Source organism: Lissotriton vulgaris, chromosome 3_2, assembly GCF_964263255.1.
Source record: "Lissotriton vulgaris chromosome 3_2, aLisVul1.2, whole genome shotgun sequence".
Taxonomy (NCBI): Eukaryota; Metazoa; Chordata; class Amphibia; order Caudata; family Salamandridae; genus Lissotriton; species Lissotriton vulgaris.
Window position 1 is genome coordinate 178432892 of NC_141690.1, and position 20197 is coordinate 178453088.

At 46.8% G+C, this 20197-nt stretch overlaps 1 protein-coding gene across 6 annotated transcripts in view; it reads right to left on the reverse strand.

Moving 5' to 3' along the window:
- RGS12 (regulator of G protein signaling 12) overlaps window positions 1–20197 on the reverse strand; it is a 691597-nt gene that overhangs the window by 296035 nt on the left and 375365 nt on the right. For all 6 annotated transcript variants that reach the window (XM_086964151.1, XM_086964150.1, XM_086964152.1 and 3 more), the window contains one exon: window positions 5578–5721. In XM_086964151.1, coding sequence (XP_086820277.1) covers window positions 5578–5721 — 144 coding nt within the window. The remainder of the gene's footprint in view (window positions 1–5577; window positions 5722–20197) is intronic.

Here is a 20197-nt window from a genome sequence, read left to right on the forward strand (position 1 = left end):
ATAGGTCATCAGGAACCTGATTTCAGCATCTGGGGTGCCACCCAAATACTATATTTAGGGAAGTGACAGGGTAGGGACCAATGGGTTCCTTACCTGGGGTGTTCTACACCCTTTATTATACCACCCTCCTGTGTATAAGAATAGACTTAATATTATAGAGGTATATTTCTGCTCATGCAGCTAAACTTACACCTGAAGTATAATGCACCCTGCATTAGGGCTTGCAAGGCCTGCTAGAAGGGTGACTTACATATACTTTAGGCAGTGCCGCTTTCATTAGGCACACAGGCAGTGTGCAATGTCAACTTTGTCATTTTTGTCTGTGCCAAGTCATGCAGTTTGCATCGTCTTGGCGAGGGGTCCTTAGAGGACCCTCTTCAGTCCCAATGCCCTAGGTAGCAGAGGTACCATTTACTAGGGACTTACAGGGGGATCTGAAGTTGTGCCAATCGTGGTACAGTTTTAGCGAAGGAGCTCTGGCACACAGGACTTTCAGTCAAAACCACATCATGTTCCAGGCAAAAAGTGGGGGGCTAACCATGCCAAAAGAGGCACTTTCTCACAGTAGGTGAAAATGTTCATCTTCCCGAAATGTGCTTCAAAGACCGTCATGCATTTTGAAAAGGTCCTAGGAGCAGAATTGTCAATGTTTTTAGCTATTAGTGTATGAAAATAGTCCTCTTAACCTCATAGCTGCTATTACACATTCCTCCCCAGTGCTGCGCTGTCCATTAGAACTAGTGCTGAATGGACGTTCAATGGTCGTGCGCAGCACTGGGGAGGTAGCGCTGCTGACGACCATTGGCCGTCAGCAGCACTTAAGGGGTTAAACCTGATGGAGTTGAGGGTAGATCTGATGCAAAGTCAACATCCTGGTTTTTTCTTAACAGATCCATTTGTTCACAGGTTTGAGATGTAGAAGGAGTCTGATTTCTTTCGTTGGTCCTTTTTCCTTCCCTAGCAAATAACAGGGATACATTCTCATTTATTTGTGGGTAGTAGGGACCTACTCCACAGCTTGTTTTGGCAAGTGTAAGGATAGTTCTTGGTAGAGTTGTTCCCTATGTAAAGGGGATGACTTCTTTGGAGAAATTGCTGATGGAGGATATTTGAAACGGAGACAGCAACCATTTTGCACAATATTCAGAAACCATTTGTCGCTGGTTATGGATTTCCACTCTTTCTGGTAAGACAATATGCTTCCCCCTACCAGAGTGTGTCACAGAAGAGGGAGGAAGGGGGCACTCACTGCATTCCACAGTTTAGTTGGTAGGGTAGATTACAGATGACCACCTTTACCTTTGGATTGGCATCACTTCTGATTTTGCCTCTGGTGGTGGTGTTTACCTTGAGGTCACTGAGGTGTTTGAATTCACTGACGGTAATATCGCCAGTCGTATGCTTTGTAGAAATGTTTTTTATATTCTATTCCCCAAACGGACTGCTTGCAGAGTGTTTATTTCAGTTTCCTTCCAAGACATCTTATCAGCATATGACCCAAATAATGTGTTTCCTAAAAGTAAGGTTAAAAATCCTGCGCTGTACTTCAAGTTTGAGGCTTGTGAGTCTTAGCCAGTAGGAACATCAGGCTAGGCAATGACAATATTCATGGGCTGCAAGATGTATCCAAAGCAGCACTGGTGACATGACTGATTTGTCTAGGATTTTTTTTTAAGCCCTCACACTGGTCCCTAAAAAGTTGACCATGAACTGCTGGAGTGAGTCTCAGTGACCTGTCATATCGTCGTAAGAGTTCAGTGGCGCTCATTGATTTCATAATGGTGGCAGATGTGCCAAAAACTTCCTTTCCACTGAATACAAGTTTTTGCGCTCCTTCTCTGCGGGTACTATAGAAGAAGCAGAAGTGGCATTAAGTTGGCGAGCAGCTGATAATACTGGAAAGGCAGGAGGATCCATGCTGAGGAACAATGGATACTAGTCTGGCAACCTGAATTTCTTTTGAAGATGAAAGGGCGCTGCCTTGACAGAGGCTGGAGTCAAAAATAGTTCCATGGTAGACTCAAGGAGATCTGGAACCAATGGTAATGAAGGACTTGAAACGCAACATTAGTGAATGGTCTCTAACACATCAGATGTTGATGTTGTTGGAAGAAGGACATTTAGTCTATTTGCCCATATCAGAAGATCTTCATGAGATATCGTGGCTGAAGGAGAGTCAATTAGTGTAGGAGAGTATCTTCCAGTAGATGTAGACGAAAAGTAGACCCCTGACCATTATGATGGGGATGTGAAATCCAGTTGGTATTGTGAATATGAACGTCTTGGTGATCTTGATCAAAATAAGCTACAGGGAGCTCCCAACTTTGACCTATACCTATGGCAAGGTCTAGAATGCCGGGATGGTGACTCGGAACGTCTTGGCGGGCCTCAAAAGAACAGATGCGTGTTGAGGGTCGTGTGGAACCCTTGAAGAAGCTGTAGACAGATGAAGCTCAGCAGGATTTGCTAGTGGTGGTGTCATCAGAGGTGGTGGAGGAGCTGCCGCTGTTGACAGAGAAGGCGAGTCCGGTATTAAGTGTAGATCATCTGATCTAGATTATGAACACACACTGGAATACTCCAGAGCCAGATTCAGAGGAATTTTTTTTGCCTTCATTCTTGAAGGCCACTCTACCATCTTCTTTACCGCAATGTAAGAGTGTCTTAACGTTGAATGATATCTCCACATGGATCGTTCCCTTCTAAACTCTGTCCTAGCCCATGACAGAGAGCATGTTTGTGCTGTGCATCTCCTCAATGTTGAGCAGGGGATGTAGTTTCTCACCTGGACTACTCCTTTTGGATCTCCCCCTGCTAGAGTCCTCGGAGTGTGACCAGAGCACTGCTAGTCAACCCTCAGATCTTTCCCTAGAAATGGATACCTGCTTCTTTTGCCTTTCTTCATGGCCATGTAGGTGAATCTGTCCATACCCTCTCAAGATGCACCTGGAGAAGCAGTTTTAGTGATGACTTTTTCTGGGGTTACAGGATTCTGGCATGCTTAGCCTACAGATCCCGTGCGGATCTGTTTTTTGCCACATTCTGGACATTTCACAAAAAGATGCCATTTTTCTGATAAAAGAAAAGTGTTTCAGTCAGGAAAAAATGAAAAATACACTTAGCCCAAATGGATGTTGAGTTAACCAATTTCAAAATGATTTGAAAGGTTTTTGTAAGGAAAAACCCCTTAAAAAGGAAAAGCTCAAAGATCCAATATCCTGTCAGCTGACGCCAGAAAAAGAACTGAGTTAACTGACACCTGCAGGGCATGATAGGACAACAGAGGACTTGGTGCCCATAAAGGTGCACAGTTCATTTCATTTTCACTCTGGCATAGCTGAAGCCTACAGAGCTACCTTGCCCTGTCCTTCCCTTTCATTCACTTTAAAAGGAAATAAAAATAATTTGTGAAGGATGTTTTTAAAATGTCACTTTCCCTTACTTTCTAGTGACATTTTAAGATTTTACGTATTTTCTAAGCTTTAAAGTAAATTATTGGAATAGACAGTAAAGCCGTTTAAAGCTGATACAGTTATTTCACATGTCCATCCTGGCCTTCCTAAAGTAAGGCGAAGGTGTAACATAAGATTGACTTTAGAAAAAGTGCTATCTGATTCCTGCATGTGGCTGGGATTATTCAGTGCTCATGGTTATCAATTGAGAGCCCCCCCCCCCCGCCCCCCCCACCCCCCCCCCCCCCCCAGAGGGCAAAATTAATTTCCAAAATATTTTACTTTTATTGTTGAGCATCATCACTATTATACACTATTGCAACAGGGTTACAAAGGATATAGACAAATTAATTAATGTGGACTAATCAATAGGAATATGCAAAATATTCTCCATATGCCGTGCAAATCGTATATAATAAATTAAAGCAACAATAGTTTGTGAGGGGCATGGGGAGACCAGAGAGCAACTTGCAGGTTTCCAGAACATGGAGGGGTCTGAGAAAATGCACACACAGTACTTGTGACCTAGTAGGGTGTCTAATTCTTCTCCAATTGCTCATTATCAAAATGTGATGATTTTTCTCTGCCATATCGAGAGAACATCTGCAGAGAACCAATGTAACAGATGTGTAGGTTTACAAACCCAGAAAAACAATGACTTCCACAAATACAACCAGAGAGTCAATCCAATTAAAATCTTGAATGATCTTTCCAGTGGCTTAATAAAGTCTTGAAATAACATGGAGCAACATAGATTGGCAATGAAGTAATTCAACTGCATGTACAATCACACTGCTTTAACAAATCTATTTGCAGCTCTTGTCACAATTTATCACACTATGTTCCTTTATGCTCTTAAACATAACTCGGTTTCGCTCTTATTGCACAAATCGATCCTATTCACTATCATGAGCTACCTCTTGCTCCTCCCCCAAACTATAACTGAGCAAGGTTCGCCCTGAATCTCACCCCTCTTCTCCCTCATCCTTTTTTTGTAATCCAGCTTCCAACTTGTATTGTCCTTTAGGGCCAGCAATGCTAGCATCATCATTCATTGTGATCTGTCTTTCATCACATCTCACATTTCATTACCCTTTGGTACCTACCCTATTCTTCTGCGTTCTTAGTTTTGTTTCCAAACAAATCCATGGGAAAGCCCACACTCCATTAGTAGTCTCTCATACTCCTTTTGGTCTCTGCCAGCACTCGTCACTGTCTCTCAAATTCTCACCACCTTGGTGAACCTCGTAATTTCTCCTTCAAGATGTTCATTCTTCCCAAGCCATTTATTTTCCCATAATCATATGACACTATTCCAGCTTTTCCTTTAACATGCCATTTGTAGAATGTGTCACAGGAGTACTCAAGTAATTCTACCAACTGTTGTATGTAAAGGGATGTACGTGCTTCACAAAATCAAGTAAATAAAACAGAGAAAAGGTTAATCTCACAAGCTCACATAATAGGTGTCAACAAAATGAGAAATAATGTAAAAAAATGATCACTTACAATGGTCATTCACATTCATCATACCATCACACATTAATCAAAGGCCAATAAGGCGAATTTAAACTAATATATTACAAACTTGGGAGGAAGCAGAGTTAACACAGATTCGGACATCACCATTGACTTTTCAGGGCAACCAACTGCTGTTCTGAGAAACAAACCCCGGACTGAAGCAACCTGAGTACCATAAAGTTCAAATGGATCACTGAAAGCAAATCCAACTAGCTCATACTGGGTGCATGTTGGCAAATTAAAGAAATGAATATAAGGGAAACCTAGAAAGACTAGTTACTAGAATAAGTATGGCACATGAACTCAATGGTCGAATCTTTAGAGGTGAGGAACAAGGTTAAGATACATTTGCATTCTTTTTGTTTATACTGATGCATCGATACATTCATAACCAGACTGTTTGGATTAATATGCTACTTAGCCTATGCTCTGCTTAAGGAAAACACCTACATTCTCCCAATTTTTAGAGGTTAATAATACATGCTGTAATACATTTCTAGTCAATATGAACAAGAAATATAGGTGTTCTCATAAGATATTCCACAACTTTGATGATACTTGAGAATGGTACAGGGAATACAAAAGTACAATTTTCATTAATTACCTGAAGTTGCTGTTCCTTGAACATGTCTGGGTGAGGCGCGTTCAGGATATCATCAGCCAGTTGTGCCTGACTATCAATGTTAACTGGTGTTGTTGCCTTGCTGCATAAATACTTGCTGAATATCTCACGAGCACGAAATGAAATCTACAAAACAAAAGTCACTTTTATATTCTAATACAATGTGCAAACCAGGCCTCAAAATATATGCATTTTGACTCCTATTTGATTTGTCTGAAACATTTCAGAAATAAGAACATTTCTTTTGGAACTTCTCTTACTAAAATCAGCAGTACTACACAATTTTCACAAAAATCCCAAATGGAAAATATCACTCTGAAAACACCAGATTGGTGAATCTCCTACTCAGATAAACACCAAGGGCCAGATGTAAGTAATCACAATTTACCTATTCTTAAATACCGAATTTTACTGATTCGGTATTTAAGAATAGGTAAATGGGATGTAGATACATTTTCGGTAAAAATTACAGAATCGGTAAGATTCGGTTTTTACCGAATCAGTATTTTAAGTAATCAGTGATTTAACAATTCCTTAAAATACCGAATCGGTAAATTACTGAATTTGCAATTTAGGCCACCTACATCCCAAATGCCCAATACCGGTTGGTAACGGCCGAAATTCGGTAATTTCGGCCGTTACCTACCGGTATTGGGCCACCTACATCTGGCCCTAAATGGAGAAAAACTATCTTCAGTGAAACCAGAAGGTTTCTGTAGCAAAATAAATGAGAACCAGGATTGAATACCATGTCCAATATACGTATAATAAAAATAAATAAATACCCCTCTTACAAATCTTAACCGAAGAAGAGTCACACAATATATGCAGTGTGGGGGACAGGACTCGGGGGTCAAAGCAAATAATAAAACAGTAAGGAAAGGGGGGGGCAAAAGCATGAAGAGGGGTGAGGACAAGGAGTCGAGCAAAGGTGGGCAGGGGGTAGGAGGGTGTGGAGGGGGTGCTCGGGGGGAGGACACAGAGAAGAGAGTTCCAAGACTGCAAGGATAAAGGAGAGGAAGGCCATCAGAGGAGGAGGAACGTGAAAGAGAAAAGTGTGATTCGGAAATTGTATTGCGGTTTATGGACCCATTTAAGAGTTTAAAAAGGGAATAAAGAAAATGTACGTCTGGTACCAACCACCTGAAAAACAACCTGAGAAGGAATTCTGAGAGCAAACTTACTGAACTATGATTGCGGGAGCTCAACAAGAAAAGTTACGAGCACCAAAGATACAGCAACAAGCTGCACATGGAACAGTCTTGGTCTCTCAACAGAAGATTTCACTAGTTAGAACAGGTCTTTAAATTAAGCTCAATACTTGGCAAACCAAATATTTCAGTGAGGCATCTGGAACTACAAATTAATTAATCTGGTATTCAGAATATAAATGTAGGAAAGAGACCCTTTTTTTGCATGGTTACCCCCTAACTTTTTACCACAGGGGATTTGAAGAGGGATGGCTGATCTGGCAACCGCAGAAAGGCTCAGATGGCAGAAAGACAGCCCTATAAGGTGCCCAATGCAGAAACCTGCTGGGTAAGAGAAAGAATAAACAGCAGGACCTGAGAAAAGGGAGCAGAAAGAGGGTCAACTTACTTTTCTGCACACTATGCCACTTACTTGGCCCAGGATCAGGCGTAACTCTTCTTGGTGGAGGGATACGTGCCTGCCAAGATAAAATTGTAGACTTAGGGTGGTAGGTCGAAAGCCGCCAACTGCTGCAGCTCAATTTCCACGTATGAAGGCAGAGTGTTGACGGGTTCAGATGAAGAACCCTCACCTGCTGCTGGGACAGAAGATCCTCCTGGAGGGGCAGCCAGATCGGAGGACTGATGGCCTTGCTCAACAGCTCGGGATACCAAGCTCTCCTAGCCCAGTCCGGAGCCCCAAGGATGATTTGGGCCCAGTCTTTCCTGATCTTCATGAGAACTCTGGGCAGGAGTGGTATAGGCGGAAAGGCATACAGGAGGCCTGTTCTCCACTCAAGTCGAAAAGGGCTTCAGAGCGAGAGAAATCTTAAACTCCAGCACACAGAACTACTGACATTACGCATTCTCAGCAGTGTCTAACAGATCTAACTAAGGCTCTCCTAACTAATGAAAGAGACCTTGCACTACCTCCAATGTTGACACCATTTGTGATCCACTAGGCATCTTCAGCTGAATTTGTCCACTCTGGCGCTCAGAGTCTGCCAAGTGTTGAACTACAGGGATATGCCCTGACATTCCAGCCATGTCCAGAAGCGCAGGGCCACTTGACAAAGGGTCCATCCCACCCGACCCTAATACTTCCAGAACCACATGGTGGTGGTGGTGTTATCCGTGAACACCTGCACTAACCTTCTTCTGATGGAGGATAGACAGACTTAATACCAGCAGGATCACCCTGAGCTACAGTAGGTTGATGTGGAGTAATGATTCCACTGGAGACCAGAGACCTATGATCTCAACCTCTCCCAGAAGGCCGCCCCATTCAAAAAGAAAAATAATCTGCCACCACTGTCAGATCTGGTGGGGAAAGGAAAAGGGTCTGCCGTTGACCCAACTGTGGTTTGTTAACCACCACTCTGGACCATGCCGGATAGATTCCCCTGTTGCAGTGCTCAGTGGTACTTCAGGTCTCACTGCAGAGCCCGCCAGCAGGTATGTGTTACAAGCAGGATGCAGGAGGTCACAAGGTCCAGCAGCCTCAGAGTCAGTCTCACCGAAACCCAGGATAGTATCATAGCCTTAATATCCTGGACTCGCCATTCGAGAGGATGAGCCCAAAACTGCACTGCATCCAGAACAACTTTGATGGAGAGGAGTGTCTGTGAGGGAGTCAGGTGTGACTTCGGCACACAGATAGTGTACCCCAGGGAGTGCAGTAGGTCCGCCTTAATCTGAAGGTGGGGTATGACGCCTGGGGTGAGTCCGCCTTTAACAGCCAGTTGTCAGTGATAGAGAAAGACTGGTACATCTAATCTCTGCAGATGAGCTGCAACCACTGCCATCATCTCGCTGAATACCTGAGGGGTGCCGGTAAGGCCAAAAAGGAGCAAGGCAAGCTGAAAGTGCTCGTGGCTCACAATGAAGCAAAGGTCTAGTCTGTGGGCAGGCAGGATGGGAATGTGAAAATATGTGTCCTGCAAGTCCAACAACATCATCCAATCTCTCGAGTCCAGGGCAGACAGGGCTAGAGCGAACGTGAGCTTTCTGAATTTTTGCTGAAGAAATTAGGAGGGCGCAGGTTAGGATAGGACGAAGGCCTCTGTCCTTTTTGGCCACCAGAAAGTAGCAGGAATAACAACCATGGCCTACTTCTGGCATCCGCATCCTCTCAATGGCTCCCTTGGCCAAGAAAGCAGCCACTTCCTGGAGGAGTAAGGATAGATGGTCCTATGTCAGCCTGTCATAAATGGGTGCCATGGGTGGAGGGGTAGTCACAAAGGGGAGGGAGTAGCCCCTTCGGACAATCTGGAAAACCCAACAGTCTGATGTTATCGACCTCCAGTGGCGTAGGTGATGGTGTATCCTGCCCACCACTGGTTGCCCATGATGGTTGGAGGGCGAACTAAAGAGGTTTGGAGGCGGAGGCTGCCGGAGGTCTGGGCTACGTTATCAATCTTGAAATGGATTTTATTGCCAAATGTACTTCATTTTTTTTTGGTAAATTCTTTTTATTTGATTTTTTTTGCGCACAAGTAATAGGCAACTTCATTAGCTGTTAAATTTCACATAAGAGTTTGTACATGCATTTAGTACGTTATAATTTCAGCTATAGGCATGGTTACCGTTTATCACTTTACTGCTAGACTTTATGTTTGGTTTAAATTATAATAAAAAATGTAACTTCATTTTATACATCATAGCAGTATTTGATGCCTATCATTGGTTCGAATAGATGCAGAACATTGCACCTCAAAGTTTCTAGCCACTTTAAGTCAGGTCTCAAGAAGGAATTCCTTAACTGGGTATAAAGTCTAGTATTTGTATTTGTCCCATATCCGTACTCTGCAGGATAGACGCAGCGAGGAGGTGGTCACGTGTGCTGCATGAGTAAAATTCTTCCTGGGAGGAAGGTAGTGTTATCTGTGGAGATATTGCATGTGGCATAGTATGCTTGAAAGTGTGGAGTAGTGTTGCCCACTGCATAGAGATGGGATGTTTCCGAGTACCTCGGACTTCTTCGAGTCTTAGCGCATCTTCCACTGATGCTCCCCATTTAATGACTACTCCTCTCCAAGCTGCCAGTGGTGGTCCCGCTGGGGTCCTCCAGTGCATAGCTATGCTTCATTTGGCTAGTAGGAGGGCTAGGGACGCAAATCGAGTCTCTACTGTGTAATGTTTCTGACGCTTGAATTTACCTAACACACTGGCTTCCCATGTAGTAATGTTTGCAAGTCCCGTCACCTCGCACAGTGTGGCATGTATCGTGCTCCAGTAGGACTGTAGTGTCGGAAAACTCCAGAACATGAAGGGAAAGGTCGCACCGGGTTCTTTCCATCGTGGGTATACGAATTGTGTGTTCGGGTAGGAACGCTGGAGGGTTTCTGATGTTAGATATGCCCGATGTAATAAAAAGTATTGTATGTTTTTAATCGGTAATTACGGTATACTTTTTAGGGGAATGCCAATGCTTGTTCCCATTCTCTGTCATGGAGTGACCAATGAAACTCAGTCTCCCACTTTTCCCAAAAATGAGTGAGTGTGACCACGCCAAGCTCTCGGATTGCCATATATAACCAGGTCAGTATGTGAGACTGGCCTGCCCTTTAGCTGCCCACCCACTGGATATGGGGTACCGCGTCCTTTGCCGCACGGAGGCAGGGAAGCTTGTGTGCCGTGGTGGCTGGCCAGATAAGGACACAGCTGGAAATACCTTTCGTGGCAAAAAAAGGAGCAAAAGGCTGACTGGGGTTGGCGGAGGGCCATGGAAAGGCCCAAAGACCTAGCTGTATCTCTGCTCTGCTCTCCCTGAAGCAATCCAGGCCTGAGTCCACCTTGTCTCCGAATAGACCGGAGCCATGAAGGTGCCATGTCCATCAGTGAGTCTTGAATATCCTCTGAAAAGCCAGTCGTTCTTAGTCAGGCGTGGCACCGTAAAGCAACCACTCCGCCTACTGAGTCAGTCGTATCCAGCCAACACCAGATCGTGAATTTGGCTGCATCTCTTCCGTCTGCCATAGCTTGGGAGAGTATGACCGGGCCTAATCTGGAACCATGGGCAGCACATGTGCAACCAAATCCCACAGTGCATGGGAATAACAGCCCAGAAGACACACTGTGTTCATGGACTGGCTCCTAGAAGAAAACATTTTCTAGGCTTAAGTGTCTGGCCTCTTGGATTCCCTACCTGGAGGAGTTGTAGGGAATGCACCAGGGTTTACACAGGAAGTGGCTTGGATCACCAAGCTCTCCGGGGTAGGGTGTTTCATGCGGAAATTGGTGTCCCCAGGGCATGGCAATAGCTGCAGGCAATTGTCCTGGACACAGGAGCCCCAATGTTGGGCTTGGACCAGGTCCCCAGCAGGATGTCCGTATGGGCTTCATTAAAAGGGAGAAGCGGTTCTGAGGGAGTCACTGCCAGCTGAAGCATCTCTGTCAAGACTTTAGTCTTGACTACACTGTAGAAATCTGAAGGCCCTATTCACTCCAGATAAGCTAGTTAAAGCCCTGGTTATACCTTCATGTCCCTATTTATTGGGGCAATATCCTCACTCGTTGACGGTAGGGCCTAACACCACACACTTTTTGTTGAATAGAATTATTTTGTGTCTTATTACCAATTTATTATGGTTACATTCCTGTTTGATCCAAAATAAAGTGATCCAGCTAAATCATGCAGAGAAAGGTTCCTTTTTTTTTTCTTTCTTATTACTCAATATGTCACACTTCTTTCAATGCTCCATCTAAAAAGAATTTTCTTAATCCAATATGTGTCAATAGTTCCACATACGTCATTTGATGGAGATATGTTTTTCTACATATAGTGACTCCAGATAAGTGAGTTGCAGTAAAGTCCCAGAGGAGCGGAGGGGCGATGGTGGCAGGCAATTGTCCTGTTTACAGGAGCCCCTGTGCAGAGTTTGTACCAGGTCCCAAGCATGACATCCGTAAGGGCTTCATTAAATGGGAGAAGCGGTTCTGAGGAGGACACTCCTGGCTGAATTAAGCACTTCTGTCAAGATGTAAGCTTTGACTGCCACTGAGGGCAAGCTAGGGTGCAGGACCCTCAACAACCCTTCTCACCACCAGAGCAAAAGAAGCTCCCTCCTCCGTAGCCACGGTAGGAGAAGAAAACAAGTTACTTACCTGTAACTTTGGTTCCCCAGTATTGGTAACTTTCATAGATTCCCATGCTTTTGTATCATTCCCCGTCGTCGGAATGGGAGTCTCGGTAATAAAAAATACCATAGTAGTAGGTGCAAAAGAGAAAGGAAAGGCCTAGGCCTCATTCCCTTTTGTAGCATATCAGCCTCTTTTTGTAAAAGAGACCAAATTTTTGGCATCAGCCAATCAGAAGAGCCTCACCCCTGGAACCTTCCTGAAGGAATCTCAGAGCCTCCGATTTTCGTAGCCGTTGTGTGCTAGGCACCCTACTTGCTGAAGGCTGAGCTTTCCCCGGGGAGGTGGGGGGGGCGCATGGGAATCTATGAAAGTTACCAATACTGGGGAACCAAAGTTACAGGTAAGTAACTTGTTTTCTTGCCCCAGTATTGGAACTTTCATAGATTCCCATGCTTTTGTATCAGAATAGCAAGCAGTAACCATCATAAACACATTTTGTAAATAAGTACCTTATAACAGTAAAAAACGAAACCACAAAATGTGTTACCACTGGAAGGTGGGATAGAAGGGGAAGCTCACCAATCACTTGAAGAGGTTCCTCAAGACAGCTTGGCCCACCGCCGCCTCATCCTGCTGCAATGACTCTAAGCAGTAATGCTTAGTGAAAGTGTGTACGCTGCTCCAGGTAGCAGCTCTGCAAATGTCCTTTATATGTACCCCCGCAAAGAGGGCTGTTGAGGATGCCACTGATCTCGTTGAGTGAGCACGAATCCTGCCCACCAGGGGTTTTCCTGCCATGTTGTGGCAATGCAGAATAGCACTCGAAATCCATCTTGAGATCCCCTGTTTGGACAGAGGGAGACCTTTGCTTGGACCACCAAAGGCAATGAACAATTGCGAAGTCTTTCTAAATTCCTTGGTACGGTCTATGTAGAATTTTAGACATCGTTGTAAATCCAGAGTGTGTAATGTCTTCTCCGCTGGAGTGACTGGGTTTGGAAAAAATATCTTTAGAATCACTGGCTCATTTAAGTGAAAGTCTGTAGGAACTTTAGGAATGAATCTTGGGTTCGTCCGCAAGATGACCGTGTTTCTTTTGAACTGCAATAACGGTTCTTGGATAGTAAGGGCCTGCAACTCCCCCACTCGCCTTGCCAAGGTGAGGGCTAAGAGTAGAACCAATTTCCATGACAAGTATTTAAGGGCTGAGCGGTGAATCGGCTCAAATGGTTCTTTCATCAGTTGAGCCAGGACCAAGTTTAAATGCCATGTCGGAGGAGGAGGTCTCACTGGTGGATAGACCCTGAACGGGCCTTTGAGGAATTGTTTGACAATTCTTGAAGACCATAATGAAGGACCAGAGTCAGATCTCCTGAATCTTGAAATTGCCGCCAAATGGACCTTGATCGTAGAATGGGTCAGATTAGACTTTGCTAGCGAGAGGAGATAAGGCAGGAGTTGATGAGGTTTTGAAGTAAAAGGATCAACCTTTTCCTTTTTACACCAAATACAGAACCTTTTCCATTTTAATCTGTATGTCTTGTTTGTTGAAGGTGCCCTTGCCTGAGAAAGGATGTCCTTGATCTCCTTGGAAAGAGGGACATTCATGAATTCTCGCTGGTCAGGAGCCATGCAGTCAGGTGTAACGATCTTGGGTCTGGATGCCAAACCTGTCCTCCGGACATTGTCAGGAGATCCGGAACTTCCTCCAGCAACATTGGAGGAACTAGCGACAGCAGATGCAGCTCGGTGTACCAAAATTGTCTCGGCCATGCTGGGGCTATAAGGATAATTTTGCATGGTTCCGTCTTCATTTTCCTGATGAGGCGTGGAATCAGGGGAATTGGTGGAAACGTGTAAAGAAACCTCCCCGTCCAGGCTATAGATAGGGCATTGCCCAATGAGCCCTGATGGTGGAACTTGCTGGCGTATGTCCGGCACTTCTTGTTGGTTGGCGTCGCAAAGAGGTCCACCTCCGGTGTGCCCCATGTCTGAAAGAGTAGATCCAGAACCTGCTGTTTTAGCTCCCACTCGTGACTGACTGAGGCCAACCTGCTCAGTCTGTCGGCGCCTTCGTTCAGCACTCCTGGTAAGTGCTCCGCCTTTAGTGAAATTCCTTGAAGGATTGCCCATTCCAGTATCTGTTGAGCTTCTCGCGACAAGAGGAGTGATCTCGTTCCTCCTTCCTTGTTCACATAATGCATAGCTGTGGTGTTGTCCGTCCTGACTAGCACTTGTGAACCCTGGAGTCGCGGAAGAAAGGCTTGAAGAGCTAGCCTGATCGCTCTCAGCTCCAACAGATTGATATGCAGTTTTTGCTCGCGAGGAGACCAATGGTCGCTGATCTGCAGATCCTGCATCACTGTTCCCCATTGTGAGAAGTTGGCCCGATATGCAACGTTCGCTATTCTAGCGACCGCTATGTATCGTTCCAACGACCCTTATGGTGTTTGGTTGTAAGTCAACCTATAGACCAGCTATCCTAGTAGCGTGGATACGAGCAGTCTAAGGCTAAAGACTCGAGAGGGCGTGTTAAGCCAGCTGTTTACCACACATGTACCCCTTGAACACCCAGTGAAAGGACACCACACAAGTGTTATGAAAATAAACAGGATATTTATTAAGAATCACAACAGCCCTGTACTCTTTATGAGGACAGGGTACTAAGCACAAACCAAATCTCTTTAGCAAATACTTCAAGTGCACAATTAACACAAGTGTCCGAGGACACGGAAAGGTTAAGGTCTCGGGCGGACCCGATAAGGCAAGTCGGAAGCGAGGGACTCGGGACCCTAGAGTAAGGAGGCTATGCAGGCACCGAAATGCCGAGTTACCTAGCCACGAGGGCTGCGGCTGCACAAGTCTTACAGGCGTCGGGGTCTTCGCTGACGAGCCAGGAGCCGGAAGAAAGGAGTTGCTGGCCGGCGACCAGTGCTGAATAGTTCGTAGAGATCCAAGCCTGGATCGGAGATTGATGAAACCTGAAAGCAGAGGGGACCAAGTTCGTACTACTAGCCAGTAGTCAGAGGGTACCAGGAAGGCACCGGTTGGCCGTCACCTCGACTAGGTGAGTGGGCGACGCTAGGCTCTGCAGTCTCACGGACCAGGAGGCGTTGTCGGCGACCACGGTGGAGGTGCGAGCTGTCCCACGAAGGATGATGCTGTCGGCGTCGCTGGGCCCAGGATGGGGCAACAAGCCTTGGCAGATCTCAGGGCCACGTGGTGGGCCTAAGATGGCGTCTTGATTGGACCAGGAGGGTCCGGGGTGCTTCTCGCAAAGATGGAAGCAAGGGCCAGTCTGGAGCAACCAGACCAGCAGTGATGATTCTCGGACGTCGTCACAGAAGGGCACAAGCCAGCGGCGAGTGACCAGACAACGGGCTGAGCAGCGAGCAGAAGGGCCCCACGCAGATCGTGGAGATGCTGGGAGACTGCACTTCGGTGCTAGAGCGGCTCAGGGTCGGGGCTTCTCGGACCCCAGAGCACTCACCAGAGAGTTACCTCGATGGTCGTGCTGGTTTTTAAGAGCGTGCAGGTTCTGATGATGGCCGGTCCCTCGAGGTCTCGTCGCACCCACAGATCACAGCTGAGCTGATGACGTGGGTAGAGGTCAGAGGTGCCAGGGAAGCCGGTTCTCGTCGAGCTGGGTCGTCGGATCCTTGAGGAAGGACTTGCAGCAAACCGCAGAGTTCTTAGTTGGTGCCTGCTGATGCAGGGTGACTACTCCTTAGTCACAAGGGAGAAATCTTGAGAAGAGTCTTGAAGTCCTTTCGTAGAAAGTATTCTTGATTCAAAGATGATCTAATTTGGAAGGGTCCCCGCTCCGGCCTTTATCCTAAAGAAAGGGGTGGGTACATGACTAGGTCCTGCCCTAAGGGTGGGACCAGGAAGGGGGGTAGTTACGCCCCTCTCCCCTGCCGGACTTTCCCCAGGCCAGGGCTGTCGCCCCTGGAACTGGTTCTAACCGGCAGATGCGTAGTGAGCACCGGGGTGCCACTCCGCAGTCACCTTCTCGCCAAAGCCCTACCTACCCAGAATACACAAACCCTGTCTGGGACGGTGCGAACAGCGCCCTCGACAGGAAACCCTTTGTCCAAGTGCTCCTCGCTGGAAGGACTCCCAGCAGCAGGAGGTCAGACTTGTGTCTGTGGTGGCAGCATCCATTTTGTGGAGCTGAGGCTTCAGTTAACTTTAACCGGGGTTCACAGTTACGTACATGTCGTGTCCCTCTAGAAGGGTGGGATGCTAACCTCATCGCCAGAGTTGGTGAGAGGGCAGCACCCCGATTCGTATGACACCTTACTCGACATGCCTTGATAACGCGACACCGGAGTTACCGATATGGTACGCGTTATCATGGAACAGCTATTGGGTCTTGATTCCGCAAGCTGCAACCGGGCTCGGCTCGGGCCTGAACCTAGCTCACACGAGCCCACGCACTCTGCCTTCAGGATTGTTAAGGCCTGCCATAGGAGTGACTGACAGGAACTCGGGTGTCCATTGTATGGTTAGATATAGAGCTACTATACCTAAAGCGAAGGGTGGTTACACGTCTTCGCCCCAGCTGTCGTGCAGCCAGTTGTGTCAAATTTAGGAGGCCAGCCAGGGGTGGCATAATACATGCTTCAGCCCCTGGCGGCCCTGGGTACACCTATGCCCTGCGTTACGGGGTCTGATAAGGTGGCCCAGTACCAATTGGTAAATGCACCTAGGGTACATATCGTAATTTAGAAAGAGAACAGCCAGGCTGTGGGTCTGATTAGCAGGCCCACAGCCAGAGAAAGTCGTAAACCAGTGAAACAAAAGCAAGAAATCTGGGTGATCATAGGATTGCAGACCCTACTCTCCTACACCCATCCCTCCAATGACGCATCCGTTGTTAGTATTTGAGGCGATGGTACGTTTGCGAAGGATGGACCTTGGCACAAATTGTCTTGATGTGACCACCAAATCACTGCCTCTTTCATCTCTCGAGTGACCACCACTTTGTCCTCGAACGATCCATGCACTTGTTTCCATTGGAGGTCCAGTTGTTCCTGTAGGGGACGCATCCGCAGTCTGCAGTGCGGAATTAGGGGAATACATGATGACATCACCCCCAGCAGCGACTTGTAGCTGCGTACAGAAAGACACCTTTTTCCTCGAAGGTTTCGTGCCAACCGCTGTAGTTTCTCTATCCTCTCTTGAGTTGGAAACGCCCTTGAGAGCTTTGAATCTAACACTGCTCCTAGGAACCGTGCTCTTCTTGAGGGCATCAGCGTGGATTTTTCTCTGTTCAAAGTGAGCCCCAGATTTTGGAACAGATTGGTGCAAGCCTGCACTGCGTCCTGTGCTAATTTTTTGGTTGGGGCCTTCAGTAACCAATCGTCCAGATAAGGGAAGACCTGGAAGTGGTTTCTTTGGAGAAATGCTGCCACCGGTGCCAGCACCTTTGTGAAAATCCTTGGGGCAGAGCGAAGGCCGAACGGCAGAACTCTGAACTGAAAATGGCTCTTGGCTACTGTGAAGCGTAGGAACCTTCTGTCTGCTGGGTGAATTGGGACATGGAAGTACGCATCCTCCAGATCGAGTGTGGCCATGAAATCCCCGGGCTGATCATTTTCAATATGTCCTGTAGGGATACCATCCGGAAGGATAGGGAGACGAGATAGGTATTTAGCTCCCTGAGGTCCAAGATGGGGCGCCATTTCTCCAGCGTCTTTCTCACCAGGAAGAACCTGGAATAGAACCCCTGGCCCTGTCGTTTGGAGGGGACCGGCTCTATCGCCCCTTTGCGGAGCATTTGTTGCACTTCGAGCCTTAGGAGACGCAGATGTTTCAATGGAATGGCTGCCGGGGGTCTGGGTGGAGGGATTTCCATAAATTTCAAAGTATGTCCTTGTTTTATGATGTTCATCACCCAACGGTCCGATGTTATTTTGGACCAATTTTGAAGGAATTTTGACACCCTGCCTTCAACTGATGATTTCCTGGAGGAGGGAATAGTAGGCAGAGCCAGGAGGCCGCTATTGGCGTTTGGACGTGTCCCGTCCACGGGAAGCCTGCTTGCCCTTGTTGTAAGGCCTCGAGTAACCTGAAGATTGGCCCTGTCTTTGCTGGTAAGCCTGGCGGTTTTGGTGGTATCCTGAGCTGTTAGAAGAATAGCGTTGCTGCTGGTGCTGGTATGAACCTCTATAACCACCTCCTCTGCCTCTTGAACCTCTAAAGGGAGACTTGCGATACTGTAAGGTTCCTAGCGACCTGGCTGTTTCAGTGTCTTTTTTGATCTCTTGAAGAGTATCATCTATCAATTTCCCGAATAGGGCGTCGCCATCGAAGGGCAGATCAAGGACCTTGTTTTGAATTTCCGGTCTAAACCAAGTTGCCTTCAGCCATCCTTGGCCTCTCAACACTCCCGCTCCTGCCAAAGCCTGAAAGGACGTTGTGGCAATGTCCATGGCACAGTCTATAATTTCCATAGAGACCGCCTCACCCTCTTGTAAAGTCTTTTTTGCTTCCGCCACTGACTCCGGCGGAAGCTGTTCGAGATATGGAGCTATATCGCACCATAATTGGCGATCATATCGTCCCAATATCGCCAACGCATTTGCGGCACGTATTAGCAGGCTCGCCATCAATGAAAAGCGCTTGCCCGTGTTATCAAGACGTCGTCCAGCTTTGTCAGGAGGGGCCGTTAAGGGAGCAGAGGGGTTCCTTGACTTCCTCTGTGCTGCCTGCGAGATGACCGAGTAAGGCTTTGGATGGCCCGTTAGCGCTGCAGGTCCATCATCTGGTGCTTTATACTTTTTATCCAGATGCAGTAGTACAGGGACCACCGTCGCTGGGTTTTTCATAGCTTTCAAACCTTCCTCCCACAAATGATCCACAATTGGAATCAATCTTGTTGTTTTGCGGTGTGTTTCTTTGAAGTCATATAAGAAACGGTCCGTGGTTTGAGCGGGCATTACTAGTTTAAATCTCCCAGCTGCACGTTCCATCAGATGGTGAAAACTGCCGATGTCAACAGGAGGTGAATCCACCACGTCTGGATGAGGCGAAGCCTGGTCTGGGATGATGTATTCATCATATTCATCCTCATCATGGGATTGGTGTCACTACAACGCAGGCTATTACAACGCCTGCTGTTACAACGCGGTTTTTACATAGCATACCACTACAACGCATAGTGCTTTTAAGCGCTGGATAGTGATTTATTTAATTTACTATTCCAACTCCAGTCCCCGTGGATAGTAGGGAAGGTGTTGGATAGTAAATTAAATATATTCCCTATCCTAGAGCGCCCCCCAGCGCAATGCGTTGTAATGGTTTGCGTTGTAATGGTTGCGTTGTAATGGTAGTGCGTTGTAATAAATGCGTTGTAAGTGATGTTCCCCTCATCATGATCTGAGCCTTGGTCACCATTGGCTGAATCATCGTCATTATCCCCATCCGGGTCATAAGCTGGCTCTGAAGGAGCCTGAGGCACCGGCCGCTGAGGTTGATGCGGCGTTTGTATCGGAAGTTCCGGAGGAATTACAGATGAGGGTTTCCTCACTGGTATGGAAGGAGCAGATTTACGTGGTGATGGTCTCTCTGCTTTTGACTTCTAGTCCTGCAGCATTTTGTGGAGGTCATGCAGGAATGTTGTAGGAACCGAAACCATGTCCTGTGGCTCATAGCTCTTAGAGTGGGCCATGTGGTGATATTCTCCTTCCCCCTGGTCATATGCCCCTTCTGAATCTGTGTCTTGACTTTTGATCAATAGCTGAGACGGGCTATTGGCATAGTCATAAGTGTCATGTCCTTCTTCCTCAGATTCTCCCTGGTCCAACAACAAAGTTGGCGGTAAAGAGGTCACTTTTCTCGGGGATGTCATCTCAGGAGTGATTCTAGTTAAAGAAACCGTCATTCGTCTCTCCGTAGCCAGTATCGTCGATGGTTCCGTCGACGCCGGAGATATCTTCGTCGACGATATTGGAATGACAGATGTCGTCGTCGACATCACCGTCGGCATCACCGTCGACCAGCCCGCCGACGTAGTAGAAATTGTCGTCGTCGTCGATGCACTCGTCGACGACACCACCGTCGTCGATACCGTCGGCGACGCCGTCGTCGTCACTGCCGTCGACGATGAGGGTTTTCTCGTCGACGATGTTGATGAAGCCGTAGACGTCTTCGTTGACGATGTCGTCGGCACACTCCCCGTCAACGCTGGCGTCGACGATACCTTCTTCAACGACGAAGCTTTCGTCGACGATCCTCCCGTCGACGGGGCCAATTGGAGTTTGGGCTTCATTTTCTTCGTCAACGGAGCCACCGTCGACGATGTCTTCGTCGTAGAGGACTTAGAA